Source organism: Malaclemys terrapin, chromosome 3, assembly GCF_027887155.1.
Source record: "Malaclemys terrapin pileata isolate rMalTer1 chromosome 3, rMalTer1.hap1, whole genome shotgun sequence".
Taxonomy (NCBI): domain Eukaryota; kingdom Metazoa; phylum Chordata; order Testudines; family Emydidae; genus Malaclemys; species Malaclemys terrapin.
Genome location: NC_071507.1, coordinates 27,359,051 through 27,376,860, shown reverse-complemented (window position 1 = coordinate 27,376,860; position 17,810 = coordinate 27,359,051). Strand labels below are relative to the sequence as shown.

The 17,810-nt window shown below is 44.6% G+C and overlaps 1 protein-coding gene across 5 annotated transcripts in view; it reads right to left on the bottom strand.

Moving 5' to 3' along the window:
• FOXN2 (forkhead box N2) overlaps positions 1 to 17,810 on the bottom strand; it is a 125,621-nt gene that overhangs the window by 13,502 nt on the left and 94,309 nt on the right. For all 5 annotated transcript variants that reach the window (XR_008444483.1, XM_054023849.1, XM_054023852.1 and 2 more), the window contains one exon: positions 11,082 to 11,206. Coding sequence is in view for 4 of the 5 variants with exons in the window: in XM_054023849.1 (XP_053879824.1) it covers positions 11,082 to 11,206 (125 nt within the window). In the remaining variant the exon portion in view is untranslated. The remainder of the gene's footprint in view (positions 1 to 11,081; positions 11,207 to 17,810) is intronic.

Below are 17,810 nucleotides of genomic sequence, written 5' to 3'. Positions count from 1 at the left end.
AAGTGATTGCTCATGTGCATTTCACAATAGGTGATTCCAAGTTATATCTGTTGGAGATGGGTAGGAGTTCACAGACACTCAGGACGGAGCACCGCCCTACCGAACCCGGCGTCCTCCCTAGTTTGGGAGACGATCGCATAATGCAAGGTGAACGTGTGGTCTGACAACCATGTGGCGGCCCTATAAATGTCCTGAATAGGGATGTGAGCCAGAAAGGCAGCCAACGAGGCTTGCACCCTAGTCGAGTGCGCCCTCACAATTGGTAGAGGGGGAACTCCCACCAGGTCGTAACAAGTACGGACACACGAAGTGATCCAGTTGGAGAGCCACTGAGTGGAGATCAGCCGACCTTTCATGGGCTCGGCCGTGGAGATGAACAGTTGCGAAGACTTCCTGAACGGTTTTGTATGTTCCAGGTAAAAAGCCAGAGCCCGTCTCACATCTAGACTCTGGGTGCCATTGAGAGGCCAAACAGGAGGACGGTGAAGTGTTCCTGTCCTAATGTGAAGTGGAGGAAATGCCTGTGGCCCTCGAATATATGAATGTGGAAGTACGCGTCCTAGAGATCAAGGGTGGCGTACCAGTCTCTGGGATCCAGGGAGGGGATGATGGAGGCCAGAGAGACCATGGAAACTTGAGCTTTACCATGTACTGGTTCAGGCCTTGCAGGTTCAGGATGGGTCTGAGCCCCCTTTTGCCTTCGGCATAAGGAAATAGTGGGAGTAGAACCCCTTGTATCTGAACTCTGCCGGCACCACCTCCACTGCCCCTAAGTGAAGGAGCCGCCCCACCTCTTGCTCAAGTAAGCTTGCATGAGAGGGGTCCCTGAAGAGGGACGCAGAGGGAGGGTGGTGGGTGGGGGTAGAGAGAAACTGGAGGGTATAGCCCAGGGAGATTGTGTTGAGGACCCATTGGTCCGAGGTCAGCAGCGACCACTCTGGGAGGAAAGTACATAGACAGTTGGAGAAGGGAAGGTCGGGTGGATCTCTGGTACAAACTGGTAAGTCATCCCCGGGTGTCATCAAAACTGGCGCTTACCTGCCTGCCCTTGGAGGGCCCAGGCTGGGGTGCAGGCCAAGACTGCCACTGTGAGCACTTTTTATAGTCCCTTGATTTTTTAGAAGGGGGCTCGTATCTGGAGTGGGTGGCCTGACTGGGGGCTTGCTGCGGCTTGAACTTGGTCCTGGCTGGGGCTGGGACATAGAGACCAAGAGTCTTTAATGTTGTGCGGGAGTCCTTGAGACCGTGTAACTTCAAGTCTGTTTGTTCTGCGAACAGGGCCTTGCCATCGAATGGGAGGTCCTGCAAGGAGCTCTGTGCCTCGCTGGACAACCCAGATAACAGGAGCCACAGCGCTCTTCTTATGGACACTGCAGAGGCCATAGATCTTGCACCCGTGTCCGCAGTGTCCGAGGCTGCCTGAAGGGCTGCTCTGGCAGCAGCTGTGCCCTCCTCAACCAGATCCTTAAACTCCTTCTTATCACACTCCTGGAAAGAGTCCACAAACTTTGGCATTGAGCCCCACAAGTTAAAGTCATACCTGTCCAGCAGGGCTTGGTGGTTCACCACCCTCAGTTGGAAGCTCAAGGAAGAATAAATCTTTCTACCGAACAAGTCTAGTCTCCTCAAGTCCTTATTCGTTGGGGTAGGAGCAGGTTGGCCCGGACACTCCTTATGGTTGACCGCCTCAACCACTAGAGAGTTGGGGATGGGGTGGGTATATAGATACTCATGCCCCTTAACAGGCACAAAATATTTTTGTTCTGCCTTCTTAGAGATGGGGGGGTAAGGAAGCCGGGGTCTGCCACTGGGCATTCGAGATCTTTCCCACCCCTTCGTGGAGTGGGAGAGCCACCCTGGCTGGCGCTGTAGTCAAGAGGACATCAAAGAGGGAGTCCGAGAGTTCCTCCACCACCTCAGCTTGTAGGTTGAGGCTTAATGCCACCCTTTTCAAAAGTTCTTGGTGGGCTTTGTGTCCTCCTGAGGGACAGGAGGATGAGGTGCCATGATTGCGTCATCGGGGGAGGATGAGAATGGGGGTGTGGTACACTACGTCCCCACCAGAGCCGCAGGTCCCAACACTTGGTCCCCTTCTGAGCGCCGCACCAAGGAGAAGCACTCCACTGACCCCCTTCATGGGTGGCTGAGGAGGCCAATGGTCTTTTTGAGGCTCCGGCCACTGCGCGAGCCACAACCGGGCGCTGTGTCGGGGCCCACGGGGCCCATTGGTACCAGGGTGCTGGCCAGGGAGCTCAGTGCCACTGCACCTGCTGTGGCACTGTCGGAGCAGACTGCCCCGCCTGACCCACCTGGCTCACTGACTGTCTGGAGGCTGGGCTGGCATATGATCTACCGCTATCCCGGGATGGGGATAAGTGACAGTGTCGCAAGCAGTGCCAAGCTCGAGCTCATGATCCCGGCGTGGAGGACCGGGAGTACTGTCTGTAATGGCTGCTCCACGAACAGCTCCGACGGGTGGATCCGCGACAGCTGGCTGCCGACGATCTACGCCTGGGGCTGCGGGAGTGACCGGGACAAGGACTGAGAGCGACGTTGGGGCTACGATAGCTTCTCGGAGTCAGAGACCCCCAGTGCCGTCTGTCCTTGTCCCGGCAGGGCACGCTCTGATCACGAGGTCTGTGCTCCCTCAAGGCAGAGTGCAGCCTGGACACCCTGCTGCTCGGCACCCAGCCAGCCAACCTGTGGGCTGCGAGCGGGATGGTCACTGTGTGGAGAGCAGCGTCGGGAACCTTCCCTCGACCGTGAGTGGTACCGTCCAGGCGGAGACTGTGGAGATCCGAGCGCCGGCTTGCCTCTGGACCAGGGAACTGCTGGTGTCAGTGCAACCGGTACTGGTAGAGACATTACGTCTCGAGCCACCTGCAGGGCCTCCGGCATGGAGGGCACCTGAATGTGGCCACTGGCGTCCGGGGAGGTTGGCTCAGAGTGGGCTGGGCTACTCGGCTTGACCTGAGTCAGAGGCCGCGAAGTCGATGGGGATCAAAGAGCTGCCCAACACGGGTCTAGTCTCGTCCCCAGCCTTGCCCTGGTGCCTTAATGGAGAAGACCTCTTCTTCGTCTTTTTAGAGTGTCCCGTGGATGGGGAGCAGTGCCGACTGGTGGAAGGCACTGTTGGGTCGCCGCGCACCGATGCCGCAGTGCTCAGTGCTGACTTGGAGCAGTGCAGCGGTGACGGGGTCAGGGCCGACTCCATCAATAGGGCTCAGAGCCATATGTCCCTCTCCTTCTTGGTCCGAGGCTTAAACAGATCTGCAAATTTTGCAGCGGTCGCTGGGGTGGGTTTCCACCAGATAGCGTAAACAATCAGGGTGCCGATCACTCACGGGCATAGGCCTTTTACAAGTGTTGCACGACTTAAAGCCCAAGGCATGCCCCGACCCAGGCGTACATATCTATTCTAACTATACTACCCTTTTTTTTTTTTATTATTATTATTATTATTATTAAAACTACAAGTACTAACTAACTACAAAATAAACGAAGTCTGAGCAGGGAAAGCTATAGCAGAGCTGGAGCAGAGCAGTTCCGAAGTACCTTCACTGGTGGCAAGAAGGAACTGGGGGGAAACACGCAGCATCCCTTATACCACACCGTAGTGGTGGCACTCCAGGGGTTGCTAGGGACGCTGCCCTACAAGTACTGCTATGGAAAAAACTTCCAGCACCGGTGCACGTGGCGAACATACACACCTATTGTGGAATGCACATGAGCACTCACTGGAAGAAGAACCTTATTTTCAGAAGTACTGAGCACCCACAAATCCTAATGAGATCAATGGGAACTGCTGGTTGCTTAGCACTTTTAAAAATCAGGTCAACTTTTAGATAGTTAACTACAGATTTAGGACCTTACTTTAAAAAAAAGAACAGGAGTACTTGTGGCACCTTAGAGACTAACAAATTTATTAGAGCATAAGCTTTCGTGGACTACAGCTGTTACTCTGAAACTTGACCTTACTTTAGGCATCCAGTTTGGGAAGTCTTGGCCATAATGTTTAGATGAGTTTATGTTTAATTTTATTAATTCTCTAGGGTTTTTTCCATTTTACAGGTTTTGCCTGAGATTTGTGTTTTAAAACTGTATTTATTTCTTTGAATTGAGCTTAATTTCAACGGAATCCTTCGGCTGACAAATGTTTTTATTTATTAGGTGACTGTCTTATTCCTTTGGCTGCGCACGTCCTTACAGCTCTGGAATCACCTGTTTGTGTGCGATGCCCGTGATCAGAGGTGGATTAAAGTCTCCTGGGGCCCTGGACCAGAGCAAGTGAGAGGAACCTGGCACCAGAACTGTGGCCCTGCCCCACCCCTTCCACCTGCAGCCCTACCCCTGTTCCACCCCTTCCCCATAGCCCCAACCCATTCCACCCTTTCCCTGCGGCCCTGCCCCCTGTTCTGCCCATGGCCCCGCCCCATTCCACCACTTCCCCCATGATCCCACTCACTCCTTTCCATCACCACACCCCGCTGCAGCTCCGAGACCAGAGAAGCTCCTCCAGCCCAAGGGCCATGGCGGGAAGCGAGAGCTCCTCCAGCCCCGGAGTCGTGGTGGGGGTAGATTTTTCCAGGGGCCCCAAATTTGCTTGGGCCCCTAGGCCTGTGCAGTAATCCACCACTGCCCATGGTATTTTTGTTATTAGTCCCATTATCACTGTGGATTCATCCTCATCATATAATCACAATTTCACTTTGGCATAGTTAACAGTCTCTGCTGAACAGGATTTCATAACTAAATTAGCAATGGTGCAGCAGATCAGGGACAAAAGTGCATTAATTGATGTGTGTAACGAAACTGGTACGTTGCTAGCCTGCAGTATATTTGGCAGTAGTTACTGATATCAGTCTCATTTTTATTAGCACTGAAAATTGTCACATTCACCACCCAAGAAAACGTAACAGTTTAGCTCTATAAACAAACACAGCTATTTCAATTTTTGTCTGGATAGGTTGCTGTGGTGCGGGAGAGGATGAACAAGGAGAATTTATTCAAAGAAAGAAAAATCACAACTGTTATCAGAAGGAAAATAAGGGACCTACACAACATTGTTTGATTTGCAGTCCTTCACATAAAGTGATGAAGTGGCAAGTGTGCAAGAAACATAGCAACCTGTCCTTTCACATGGGCTCAGATCCTGCAAACACTTTGTCCACACATAATTTGACTTCAGTGGAACTAATCACACAAGGGAAGTTATGCACATGCTCAAGTGTTTGCAGGATCAGGGTCTAGGTGATCACCATAACCCAAAGGCAAAATGCACATCTTGAAACTGGCTATACTCACTATACTCAACTTGCTTAACAGGTTTCACATAAACAAAGTACATCAATTATACCAATCATTTACTGTACCAAAGATTTATGTCTAAAAACAGGTCCTGTAGATCAGAAGCTGACCAAATTTTAAAAAAGCAACAATTATATTTTTTGGGACTATAAGTGAACAATAGCTCTAAGACCATGCTAAAATATTACTGACTACAAATACAAACCCTCTTGATGAAATCTGGGGCTTCCTCTGGCACAGTAACCATCATTTTCTCTCTCTTCATAGGATAGGATAAAACTTTTGGGGTGGGGGGATTATAGCATTCTGTTTGGCATCATTTTTATATATATATTTTGTTCACTAATAAAAGTAGCATTTAGATTCATAAAGGCCAGAAGGGATGATTTGATCTTTTTGTCTGAACTGCTGGATACCAGAGGCCATTAAATTTCACTAAGATACCCCTGTACTGAGCATAACAATGTGTGTTTGATTAAAACATAACTTCCAGAAGGCATCTAATCTGGATTTGAAGACATCGAGTGATGGAGAATCCACCACTTCCCTTGTTAGTTTTCAACAATGGTTAGTCACACACTAAAAATGTGCCTAATTTCTTATTTGAATATGTTTGGTTTCAGCTTCCAGACATTGGTTCTTGTTATCTCTTTCTCTGCTAGTTTAAAGAGCCCTTTAGTACCTGGTATTTTCTCCATGTGAAGGTCCTTATACAGTGCAATCAAGTCACCTCTGAATCTTCTTTTTGATACACTAAATAGATTGTAAACTCTAAAAGTCTCACTGCAAGACATTTTCTCCACCCTCTCCAATTTTTCCACATCTTTTTAAAATGCTGATACCAGAACAGTACTCATTATTTGAGTACTGGTCTCACTAATACCATATACATGTTTATTAATTGTTATTATTTAGAAACTGTTTCCTTGCTGCACTACTGCTGAAATAACAGCTGAAGCTAAATGTCTGAATTTCTCTGTTCACAATAAAACTTTAGAGTAATATTTACTTATGCCTTAAACCACAGCTCTAAGAACTATTGGATTAAGATTCAAGGGCTTCTCTACACTACAAAGAGAAGCCAACATTAGGCAACTTACATTGACCTAACTATAGAGGTGTACACACTGCAATACTCCTCCTGCTGCTTTAACTTTCCTGCTACGCCGACGAGAACTTAGGGCAACCTGGTTAGAATGACGCAGTGTCAGTGTAGATACTGCATTGCTTACGTCACCCTAAGTGGCCCCCAGCAGGTATCCCACAATGCCCACGGTGACTGCTCTGATCACTGTTTTGAACTCCACTGCCCTGCAGCCAGGTACACAGATATGTGCTCCTCCCCTTTTAAGGCCCCATGGAGTTTTGAAATTGCTCTTCCTGTTTGCTCAGTGTGGAGAGCTCACATAGCTAGAGCCCTGCTCAGATACAAAATTTGTATCCACATCCGATCCGTGATCCACAAAAATGATATAAAACGGATATCCATGGATTTGCAGGGCGACTGCCCAGATGAGCAAGCCAGCTCCATGCAGCAAACATGCTGCTGCCTGGAGTACACAGAAGGTGGAGGATTTCCTGGGTCTGTGGGGAGAAATCACTGTAGGGAGGCTGGGAGAGAGTATCACAAGGACCTCCCTACACTCCCCTTCCCCTCATCCCTACCTGCCAATTCCATGTATCTTCTGGGGCCACAGCAATACCCAAGGCATTCTACCCCATGGGAGATTAAACATTACAGCTGCACATATACCCAGCTGTGAGAGCCTCCTTGGGGTATGTGCTTATGAATTCCCTCTTCCATCCCCTTTAAAGATACTTTCCCCTGCATGTATGAAGTTTACCTCAGTATTACATAGGTATGTTTGCATGGGTGTGGAATGAAAATCTACTTTTGGAAACGGAATTTCTCTTTATTATTCTCCATCACATGGTGGTCGGTGCTAACATTCAAGACAATAGCAATCGGTGCACATGCATTATAAGAGTTGGGCACACACAGCAATCATACAAGGTTTATAGCGTGGTGCAAACAAACAATGCCAGGCTCAGCACACTACAGGAACACATTACTCTGGCTCAGTGTTAAAATGTTCCTCTACAGCCTCCCCCAGCCAAATAGCCCCCACTGAACTCCTCTTATAGCCTTATGTTCGTAACACACAGCACAATATTGAAGAGCAATGCAGGATCCATGCTTTCTAACAGAGATGGTTAGCTTGCAGGTTACCAGGGCATTTGAAAAGCAGCTGGCAATTTAGTAGGATACCCATGGAATGATGGGATTGAGAAACCTGCATCATGTGACACTAAACCTGCCCCCATGAGGCATTACAAACCCTTCCCAAAACATCCTGCGCCAGTTGCACAGAGGGCTAATTACGCACAGTGCACAGCTCTCTGTGTTGATGCAAGAGCTGCTACTGTGGATGTGCTCTGCCAACACATGGAGCGTAGTGAGGACATGCAAGGTGGTTTAATTACAGCGGTGGCTGTAGGTTGACATAACTTAAGTTGACTTAAATTTGTAATGTAGACATAGCCAAACTTAGGCTAAGAAACAAAAAAGAGAAGGATGAATGTAACCCTTTCCTGCATAGGTCAGAGGCCTAGAAATGTAATTTTTTTTTTTTTTTAAAAGGGGCATTTAAAAAGAAAAACATCTTTAAAAGACAGAAGGAAATATATCAAACATTTAGTTAGTAGGAAAAAAAAAAATGATATGCAATAATAAAGCCTGCAGTGAAATCCTGGACCTATTGAAGTCAATGAGAATTTTGCCATTGATTTCAATAGGGCCAGTATTTCACATTATGTGCAATACTAACATAATTAGTGTGAGACTAATGCCTGGCTTCAAAGAAAAAGAAAAACTACAAACAACGAAAGTGCTACAAATTTAGGACCTGATCCTGCAAATACTTATGCATTTGGAGTAAAGTTTCTCACTTATGTGGTCCCCGCGGTTGTCAATGAGGACTATTCATATGAATGAAGTTACTCCTACTTCAGTGTCTGCAGGATCAGGTCCTTATGAATTTAGGGTTTGACTCTGCAAACAAGACAAAAAAAAAACCAAACACAAACACCACACACCTCGTGAACAAAGGTTTTTAGGACCGAGCCTTCACTTCAAATTTTATCTACAGAGAAGCTCATGTCCATTATGCAAAAATACTAGCTCTTGTAAAACACATCACCTTCTAGAATCTAATGACTGTCGTTTCAGTTGCCATTGTTTCGACAACAAGAAGCCTGAAAAGGCCACAAACCATATTATGACACTTTTAGTTCTGAATATTTAATAGTACTTAAATTTTCTTCAGTGATTTTTATTAATGTTTTTATTCCAATAGTGATTTCTTTCTAAATAAATGCAGCTATATTATAAAAAAGTGCTTTGCATTTAGACATTTTAAAATAGATTTTAAAATTGATTATTTTTAACAAGTTCAGAATATCCCGAAGTGCCTTACAATAGCTTCAAATTCTTCTGCTGGGCTCTTTCAAACAGAAGAATGATCACATATGGCTTAGCATAGCTAGATGGTTAGAGACCACTTTTGTAAATAAGAGAATACAAAACCCAAGTGTAAGCCACCAAGCTGTGCAAAGCTTTTTATTCACTACTATGTATTTAAACGCTTGCATTAGGGTGTCAAATCCAAGGGTCAATGTAGCAGTTTCACTTAAAAGTAAAATGCCAAGTTGAGTTTTGTAGTAGACCTAGCAATTATAAGTTCTACCAGAAAGTAATATTGAAATATCTCTTTATTGATTAGAATTGAACCATCTACCATCCTCAGCTTAGGTTACACACTTTAATATAATTTATTTTTCCAGTTTAAAAAGTTAAAGTAGTTTACTTTTTAAAATAGTATGAACATACAAAAGAAATCCTCCAACATGAATGGAAATAGTTTATTTATGGAGTATTCCTTTGTAGCAGAGGTGGGCAAACTATGGCCCACGAGCCACATCCAGCTTGCAGTACCCTCCTGCCTGGCCCCTGGCCCAGGATGCTAGCCCCTGGCCCCTCCTCTGCTATTCCCCTGATCCTGCAGTCACAGCTCACTGCGCCACCGGCACAATGCTCTGGGCGGCAGGGCTGCGAGCTCCTGGGGCAGCGCAGCTGGCTGCAGCCAGGCGGCACGGCTGCCTGTCCTGGTGCTCTGGTTGGTGCAGCGCAGTAAGGGGGCAGGGAGCGGGGTGGTGGTGGTGGATAGAGGGCAAGGGAGTTCAGGGTGGTGGTCGGGGGAGGGGTGTGGATGGGGGTGGGGCAGTCAGAGGGCAGGGAACAGGGTTGAATGGGGGTAGGGGTCTCAGAGGGACAGTCAGGAAGGAGGGGGGGTTGGATGGGGTGGCAGTCGGGGCAGGGGTTCTGGGGGCAGCCAGGGGACAGGGAGAAGGTGGTGGAGGGGGCAGGAGTCTGGGGGGGCTGTGAGGGGGCAAGAAGCAGGGGGATAGGGGCAGGGGCCAGGCCACTCCTGGCTGTTTGGGGAGGCATAGACTCCCTTAACCGGCCCTCCATTCAATTTCCGAAACCTGCTGCAGCCCTCAGGCCAAAAAGTTTGCCCGCCCCTGCTTTGTAGATATGTCAGCAAATAAGTGTTTTCAATAAGTCACTATTTTTTTCTAGCACCTTTTCTTTAAGTTTAAAGGTGCCCAGACATTCCAGGCTAGTAGTGGTTAGTTCCACTGAAACTGGGATTTTGTCCCACTTACACAAAACCCAGGATATCTAGTCACCCAGGATTGCCTGTTCTCCAAAGCACTGTTTAGTACTGCTACCCACAGAGGTTCAGACAGCTACTCACCCCACATCAAGTTGTAAGTGAGAAAAGAAGGGATATCCGCTCCCAACAAACCTGAAAATAGCTGAAAGGCAGCCCAAAGACTTGCTAATAGCAGTAGCTCCTCTTTGTGCTGCTCCTAGCTATGTCCCTGGTAGAGTCACATTGGGAAGAAAGAACAGGGAGAAAGTGAGAATAGAGAGAGAACAGGGTGCATATAAAGGGAAGAGGAACCAGCAGAAGACAAGCAGTAAAAACAAACCAACCAACCCAAATGAAAGCCCAGGAGATTAACAAAGGGCATAGAGGAAGTGGAGCAAAAAATAAAAGTTAGTGCTGAGCAGGAGGCAAAAAAACAATGCCCCCAGCCTTCCTCTCAACCCCTTAACTCCTGCCCCTTGCTCTCCCCCCCTCCCCCCAAAAAAGATGCTGGGCTTGCAGGAATGGGATAGAAAACATAGCTATGAGTGGAGTTTAGGGGAGAACAGAATACACAGAGTTAAAAACTGTTTTCTCCACCCCCATTTTTTAAAGGTGTCCCAGTTTTTCTGGAGAGGGAGCCCTCCTTCCTGCCCACTTGCTTCATACACTTTCCCTCCTTCCCCACAGATATCAAATGCTTCTCATGAGACAGGTGTCCTGATGTATCAGCCTGAGAATCTAGACTCGCTAGATTCTCACTTCCTTGTCCATTCTGCCCACTTCCCTCCCTGAGCCCCATTCAGCTCCTTCTCTCCACCAGTCATTTTCAATCTATTATCCACCCTTCCATGCAGTATTTTGTCTTTCTTCCAGCCCTCTACCTCCATTCCTCTCCACTCCCATGTCAGGAAAAACAGAGTTTGTGGGAAATGACTGGTCACCCCATTTTTTTCTTTCAAATAACGACTTCTTTTGTGTTATAGATTGTCGAGGCTGTTGTGTTCTTCGGGATATGTTACCATAACTTAATGCTATACTTGTAACGGAAAATTTGCCTACCTCGGTGGTGATGCCGGTGGGGTATAAAATGCAAGTGCTGAGGGAAAAGGTTGCTTTTTCAGTGCTTGTATAAGATTTGGCTTATATTCCGGATCAACACACCATAATGAACCTTTTCCATTCACCTGGAGAGGGGGAAACATAGTAGTGTGAATCAGAAGATTTAGGAGAAATTAGTAAACAAGCCATAGAGGAGTCCATTGTTACAATACTAATATTAAACATCCATTGTATCAACACTGACTATAGGCTACGGTATTTCCATTCTAAACCCATTTTCCCTCACCATTTTCTCAGCTAGAACTTGTAAACTTTGATTTCAGTCCATGCTAAATATTTTTGTAAGTTTGAAGAAAGTCTGTTCAGCCTTTTGAGGGGCAGCAATATGCGCCCCCTTTCTGCCCACAGAAATAGGATCCCAAAGTTGGGATTCCCTCCTCTCTCCCCTGCACTCTAGGAATGTAGGGAGTTGTGTGAAATGAGCCCAGGTAGTGTGTCAGCAGAGGCTGGCATGAGAAAATGTACATATTAGTAGAGTCATATTAGCAAAAATTGCAAGATAAGCATCTAAAAAGGACTGGGAGGTTTAGAGTAACTTTTTTCGTTTTAGCCAGTCTTTTCAAATCCATCCAAGTCAAATGTCTGTACTGAGGACTAAATGCATAGCATGTTGGAAGTTAAATCAAACATGACTGTTTTTGCATCACATGAGAAAAGGGAGAACGAATTCTAAAAACGAATGTGTGAATTAACAGCAGCATAACTGAGAAAAACTTCAGTTTTCTTCTAACCTTCAAAAGAAAATCATTTTGGGGTTGACTAGGTGCAAGGGAAGTCAGCATCCCAGGAGCGTGCATGAATGTAAGGGCTGGTCTACACACAGCTTTTGTACTGCTAGACTGGGTTAGAAACAGTTTAAAAAAGTACAATCCCCTAATTATAAGGGCTGTAGTTACACCAATATAAAAGGTGTTTAAATCAGAATAGTTTATTCTCAGGTTATGTCTATGTCCCATAGCCTAAGCTTGCAGAGCACTTAGTGTAGACACAGCTGATACCTACAGAAAAAGTTTTTCTGCTGATGTAGGAACACTACCTTCCTGAACGATGTTAGCTATGTTGACAGAAATACTCTTCCATCCACATAGCTGTGTGTACACTGGGGGTTTTGTCGACATAGCCATGTCACTTGCAGTGGTGGGGTTTTTCACACCCCTGCCCAATGAAGCTATTAACTTTAAGTGTAGACATGTCCTTAAATGAAGTGAAAGCAGCAAGGGTTAAGTTAGACTAGCTGCTGCAACCACTGCAACCCCCGCAGAGTCTGGCTGGAAATTAAGAATTCCAGGAAGTCAGAAACACAAACACTGTCCGACTGACCCCAGGCCCAATTCCTCTTTTTATCTGAATGACTGTTTCTGCATTAATGTTTCAGTTCAGAAGGCCCTTGTATCTCTTAGGACTCTTGAGTAATACTCTGACATTGTGGTCTCATCTTCCCCCATCTTTGCTTTCTGGTTGGAATAGTATTTTACAATAAATCAAAAACGTGAACAGCCAGTTTCTTCTACAGTACACTGAAATCCATGGCCTTGTCAAGACTTGGGGAAAATACTTTTTTCAGTCAAATGACCTTAGGTTGAATGAACCCCCCATTTAACACCAATGTAAGCACAGTTTAGATTTTAGCAGATCAAATTAGACTATAACTCAACCATCTAAAATTACTAAAGGGGTTCAACCTTGTGCAACAGAGTGGCTCTTAAGCTCGTGGGCAACCACTGCTGGGTTCCCAGTCAGGTGTACAAGACAAAAGTGTTTTATTAGGCTGTCACCCCTTTCCGGGGTGGGAGGGAGGGAGGCGCAACACCTACAGCAGTCTTTCCCAGCAATGGCAAGGAAGGCAGTGGTAGCAAATCAAAATAAAAAAGTCCTCCATCAAGCCTATCTTCCCTCAGAGAGAGACTGGCTGGCAGCAATCTCAAGCAGTTCCTGACCCCAGAAGGCTTCTCACAAAGCGAGACCTGGAGGTCTGCTCTTCCTTCCAGCCAGTTCCCAAATGAGCTGGACTCTACCCTTTTAACCTCTTCCTCCAAACCGGATACCTATAGCATGGTCGGGATGACTGAGCCCACAGCAGCTCGTTAACCCTTTCCTAGCCAGGGTTTTTTTTTTTGTTTGTTTGTTTGTTTTTTTAAACAACCCATCACACTGAGCCTATACTGATGTTAATTCAATTGCGTTAAACTAGCTCGATTGAATTTGATGGAAAAAATACCATTTTTCCTAGTCCAGATAAGGCCAATGACTCCCTGTGGCTTATAGTTTAGTGACAAAGCATCATGTCTGGTAACCAACTAAGTGAATTATTGTGGTCCCATGTTTCCAAAACCTGAAACCCTGACAATTTAGTGTATCCTACTTGGCAGTACCCATAAGCCCAGCAATGTTATCACTATTTTGCTACACATGCCAGGTTATTCAAATTGACATATCAAAAAACTAAGCACGAGAGAACATGCTCTACTTCTCCAAAAGCTTCTTTACCCACTCACTGCATATAGGGGAAAGCTATTAGTCAGGCTAGTTGCTTCTTGTAATACAGAAAAGACAAATCAGATACTGGGATAGGGTTGCTTTATCTCTCACTAAGCTATAATGTCACAGCTAGGAGGGTAGCAGTGCCAAGTTTTGCTGTTGAGAAATCTGGCAGAATCTTACAAAAGCCACTAATGCATACGGATGATGGAAGGTGGATCAAGCAAAAAAAAAAATAAAAAAAACACAAATATAAATGATTCTGTGTTAATTTATAAAAAGAAGAACAGAAAATGCATAATACCAGACAGCCATTCTCACATGTTGGTTATTAAATATTTGCATTAGAGCAGTTCTATATTTTAGGACAGAAGAGAAAATAAAAGTAATCTGGTCAATACATGTGGAAAATGTTTCAGAATGAAGTTTCAAACTTCACGGGATAAAGCCTCAGCAGTTGTAAATTGTCAAATACCTACTGACTTCAGTGGGCCTATAACTATTTACACCAGCTGAGGATCCATTCCTATGCTTTTATGAACTGATGTTTCCTGACAATTAAATATGGTCAAGGCTTAGAAAGCACCAGTGTAGCATCCACTCACGGAGGGATCTAAGTTATTGGGCTTTTTTCATAAGATGAAATATTTTGTTATAAAAAGAGCTTGCACTATGAATTAGGGAAAAAATTCAGAAATAAAACAGAGTATTTAGTAGTTATTGAAATGCCCTACGAACAGATGCTGCTGAATGTTGCTTTCTGTAAAATTCCTTTTTTACTGGATACTATTCTTTACCCTGCAACAAAGCTTAGTGTGAAAACTATAAGAAATACACCAACTTTTTTTCTTTAGATATTTTTATTTAAATAGACTATTAGCTAGTTAACCCCACCACAGCTCTGATTACCCTAACTGGCTGAACCCACCCTCTTAATAAGAGTATATTACTCAGGGTGGATAAAAATCAATTATTTTTTAAAAATTAAAAAAAAAAAAAAAAAAAAAAAAAGGGATTTTTTTGATAAAATGCTTTTTGAGGGAAAAAAACCTATCTAAAGATAGTTTTATTTAAGATATATTATAGCTCAAAGATATTTCATCATGGATTAGGGATTACTATATAGTATGAAACAATATATTCTATAGTATGAAATTCTATAGTCTGAAACAATATATTCATGTAATATTTAATAAAAGTTTTGAAAATTAGTTCCAATAGTTCATGGAGTAGGGACCCAATCTTATGGGGTTCCAGGGGCTTCTGCATGGATTATTTAGGTTAATCTTTCTGTCTACCCAATGAGACTCAGTGCTCAGTCTAGAAGATACCATCAGAGATGCTTAGTTTTGCAGTTCTCAAACTGGATTTGCATTAACAGCAAAAAAGTTTTTAAGTAAAATAGATAGATAGATGATAGATAGATAGATAGATAGAGGGGTGAGAAATAACAGACCTCAATCCTATTGTCCCGCTGCAAATTTGTGAACACAGAGTCAATCCCTTACCTCTCTCTAAAAGTGCAAAGTTTCAAAAAGTTCAATGAATAGAAGATTGTTGGGGGCAGAATAGATCTGGACAAGGAGAAGAAGTCTGGAGATAAATGTGAGAAGGGAGAGACAGGCAGTAGAAACAAAAGTGAAACTGTTTGAGCAGCATATTCCAGAAACCTTGAGATCTACCATATGTGACAAAGCTCTGTCCTTGTCTCCGTGGGCCCCACATTTCCTGGTGGATTTCGCTAGCCTCAGAGGTTCACTGTGACCCTCCACATAGCCCTTCTCTCTCTAGAGGCAGGGGTCACAGCCTACTGAGCCATTTTCATCATAAGCCAGCAAGGGAGGTGAGGAGAAGCTATCCTCCCTTGCACAGTCTCTGTGGTCTCGCAGTCTCAGTGATTAATCAGGGGAACAAAGGAGGGAGCCCAGGCCCACCCTCTACTCCAGGTCCCAGCCTAGGGACCCTAATAGTAACAGCTATGGTAGCTGATCTTCTAGAAACAGGACACATACAATTCCCTGGGCTACTTCCCCACAGCAGTCCCCACTTCCTCAAGCTCCACTTCACTCTTACCTCAGGGCCTCCTTCCTTGTGCCTGATATGGCGTGTACTGCTCAATGTCTCCAACAGCACAACTTCCTCCCACAGCTCCTGACATGCACACCTCCCTGACTAACTGGGAGGCTTTTAACTAGTTTCAGCCAGCCCCTGATTGGCTTCAGGTGTCCCAATCAACCTAGCTGTCTCCACTGCTTTCTGGAAGGATCTTAATTGGCCCCAGGTGTCTTGATTAACTTGGAGCAACTGCCATTTGGTTACCATGGTAACAGGGATTTGTTTAGCCTGGGGCTAACATACCTGTTTCTCACTACTTTCCTATAGCCATCTGGCCTTGCCCCATCACACATACCATTCTCTCACTAGAAGGGAAAACTTGTAATGACAGCAGGCCGTAAAAGAGACCCAGTTTGGGAATATTTTAAGGAAGTTCCTCTACCTGTGGGTAAGACAGGCATACGTGCAAAATGCAAACAGTGCAACAAAGAAATGCAAGGCCTGGTTGCCTGAATGAAACAACATTATGAGAAGTGTTCTTTCTCAGGAGGAAGCGGCGTTGAAGATGATGAAAGGAACATGTCTGAACATGCAGGATCTTCAGGTTGGTAAACTTTTTTATTTCATACTTCTTTCTTAAGGACTGCCTGTCTTCCTCCTGGACAATTCTTGAATTCTCATGTTTGCGCAAAAAATATAGTTGTTACTCTATGGTACTATCATTTTAGATGCAGTTCTGATAAAAAATAAATAGAAATAAATAGCTGAAATAGGCAGATCTTCCTTTTACAATTTCACCTTTAAAGTAGTATTGAGTGTCAGTGAATGTAATACTAAATGAGCAGTATGGTAATAATTAAATAATTGCATTGACTTATTTTGTTTAGGAGAATCCATCCTCAACATACAGGATTCTGAAGACGATCCACCTTCAATATCACCAGCATTTTCTATAGTTTCAGAAAAAACAACAAGGAGTCCTTGTGGCAGCTTAGAGACCAACAAATTTATTTGGGCATAAGCTTTTGTGGGCTAAAACCCACTTCATCAGATGCATGGAGTGGAAAATACAGAGGCAGGTATAAATACATAGCACATGTTTATAGTTTCAGAGTTATCTGCCAATGATAGTGTTTCAGTCACATCATGTATGTCACATAGCCACAGTAGATCACCTGTAGCAAAAAGAGAAAAAAAATCTCCATCATCCAGAAACAACCATAGATAAGTTTGTGATAAGAACCAGCTGATTACAAAAAGAGGTAATTGATGAAAAAATTGCCTGGGTTGTTTATGCAACAAACTTTCCTTTCCGTATGATTGAGAACCCACACTTCATTAACATGGTTCAGTCATTAAGACCAGGATACAGTCCACCCAACAGAGCAGATGTCGCAGGCAAATTGCTGGATAAAGTGTATGAAAGAGAAATTGAGCAATGTGCAAAAGGTCTAGAGGATAAAATAGTTAACCTGAGTCTTGATGGGTGGGGCAATGTCCACAATGATCCTGTTGTATCTGCTTGTGTGACAACAGAAGAAAGGAATGTCTTCCTTACAGAAACAATTGATACATCAGGAAATGCACACACAGCAGAATACTTACAAGAAGTAGCAGTAAAAGTTATAACAAACTGTGGGGAAAAAATTCAAACGTCTAGTACACAGCTTGGTCACAGACAATGCTGCAAATGTATCCAAGATGAGAAGAAATTGTTTAGAAGAGAGTGAGGAGAGTCCCAAGCTAATAACATATGGTTGCAGTGCTCATTCGATGCACCTCCTAGCTAAAGACTTCAGTGTTCCAGAAATAAGGCTAAAGTTGTTGAAATTGCAAAATCCTTCCGTAACAACCACTTTGCAGCAGCTGCTTTGAAAAAAGTGGGAGGACCCAAGCTAACTCTCCCACAAGACGTGCGATGGAACTCAGTAATGGACTGTTTTGAGCACTATATCAAGAACTGGCCTAATCTGATGACAGTTTGTGAACAAAATCGTGAAAAAATAGATGGCACTGTCACAGCCAAAGTTCTCACCATTGGGCTTAAGAGAAATGTTGAACACATGCTGAGTACCCTGAAGCCTATTTCTGTAGCCTTGAACAAAATGCAGAGAAATAGCGGTTTTATTGCTGATG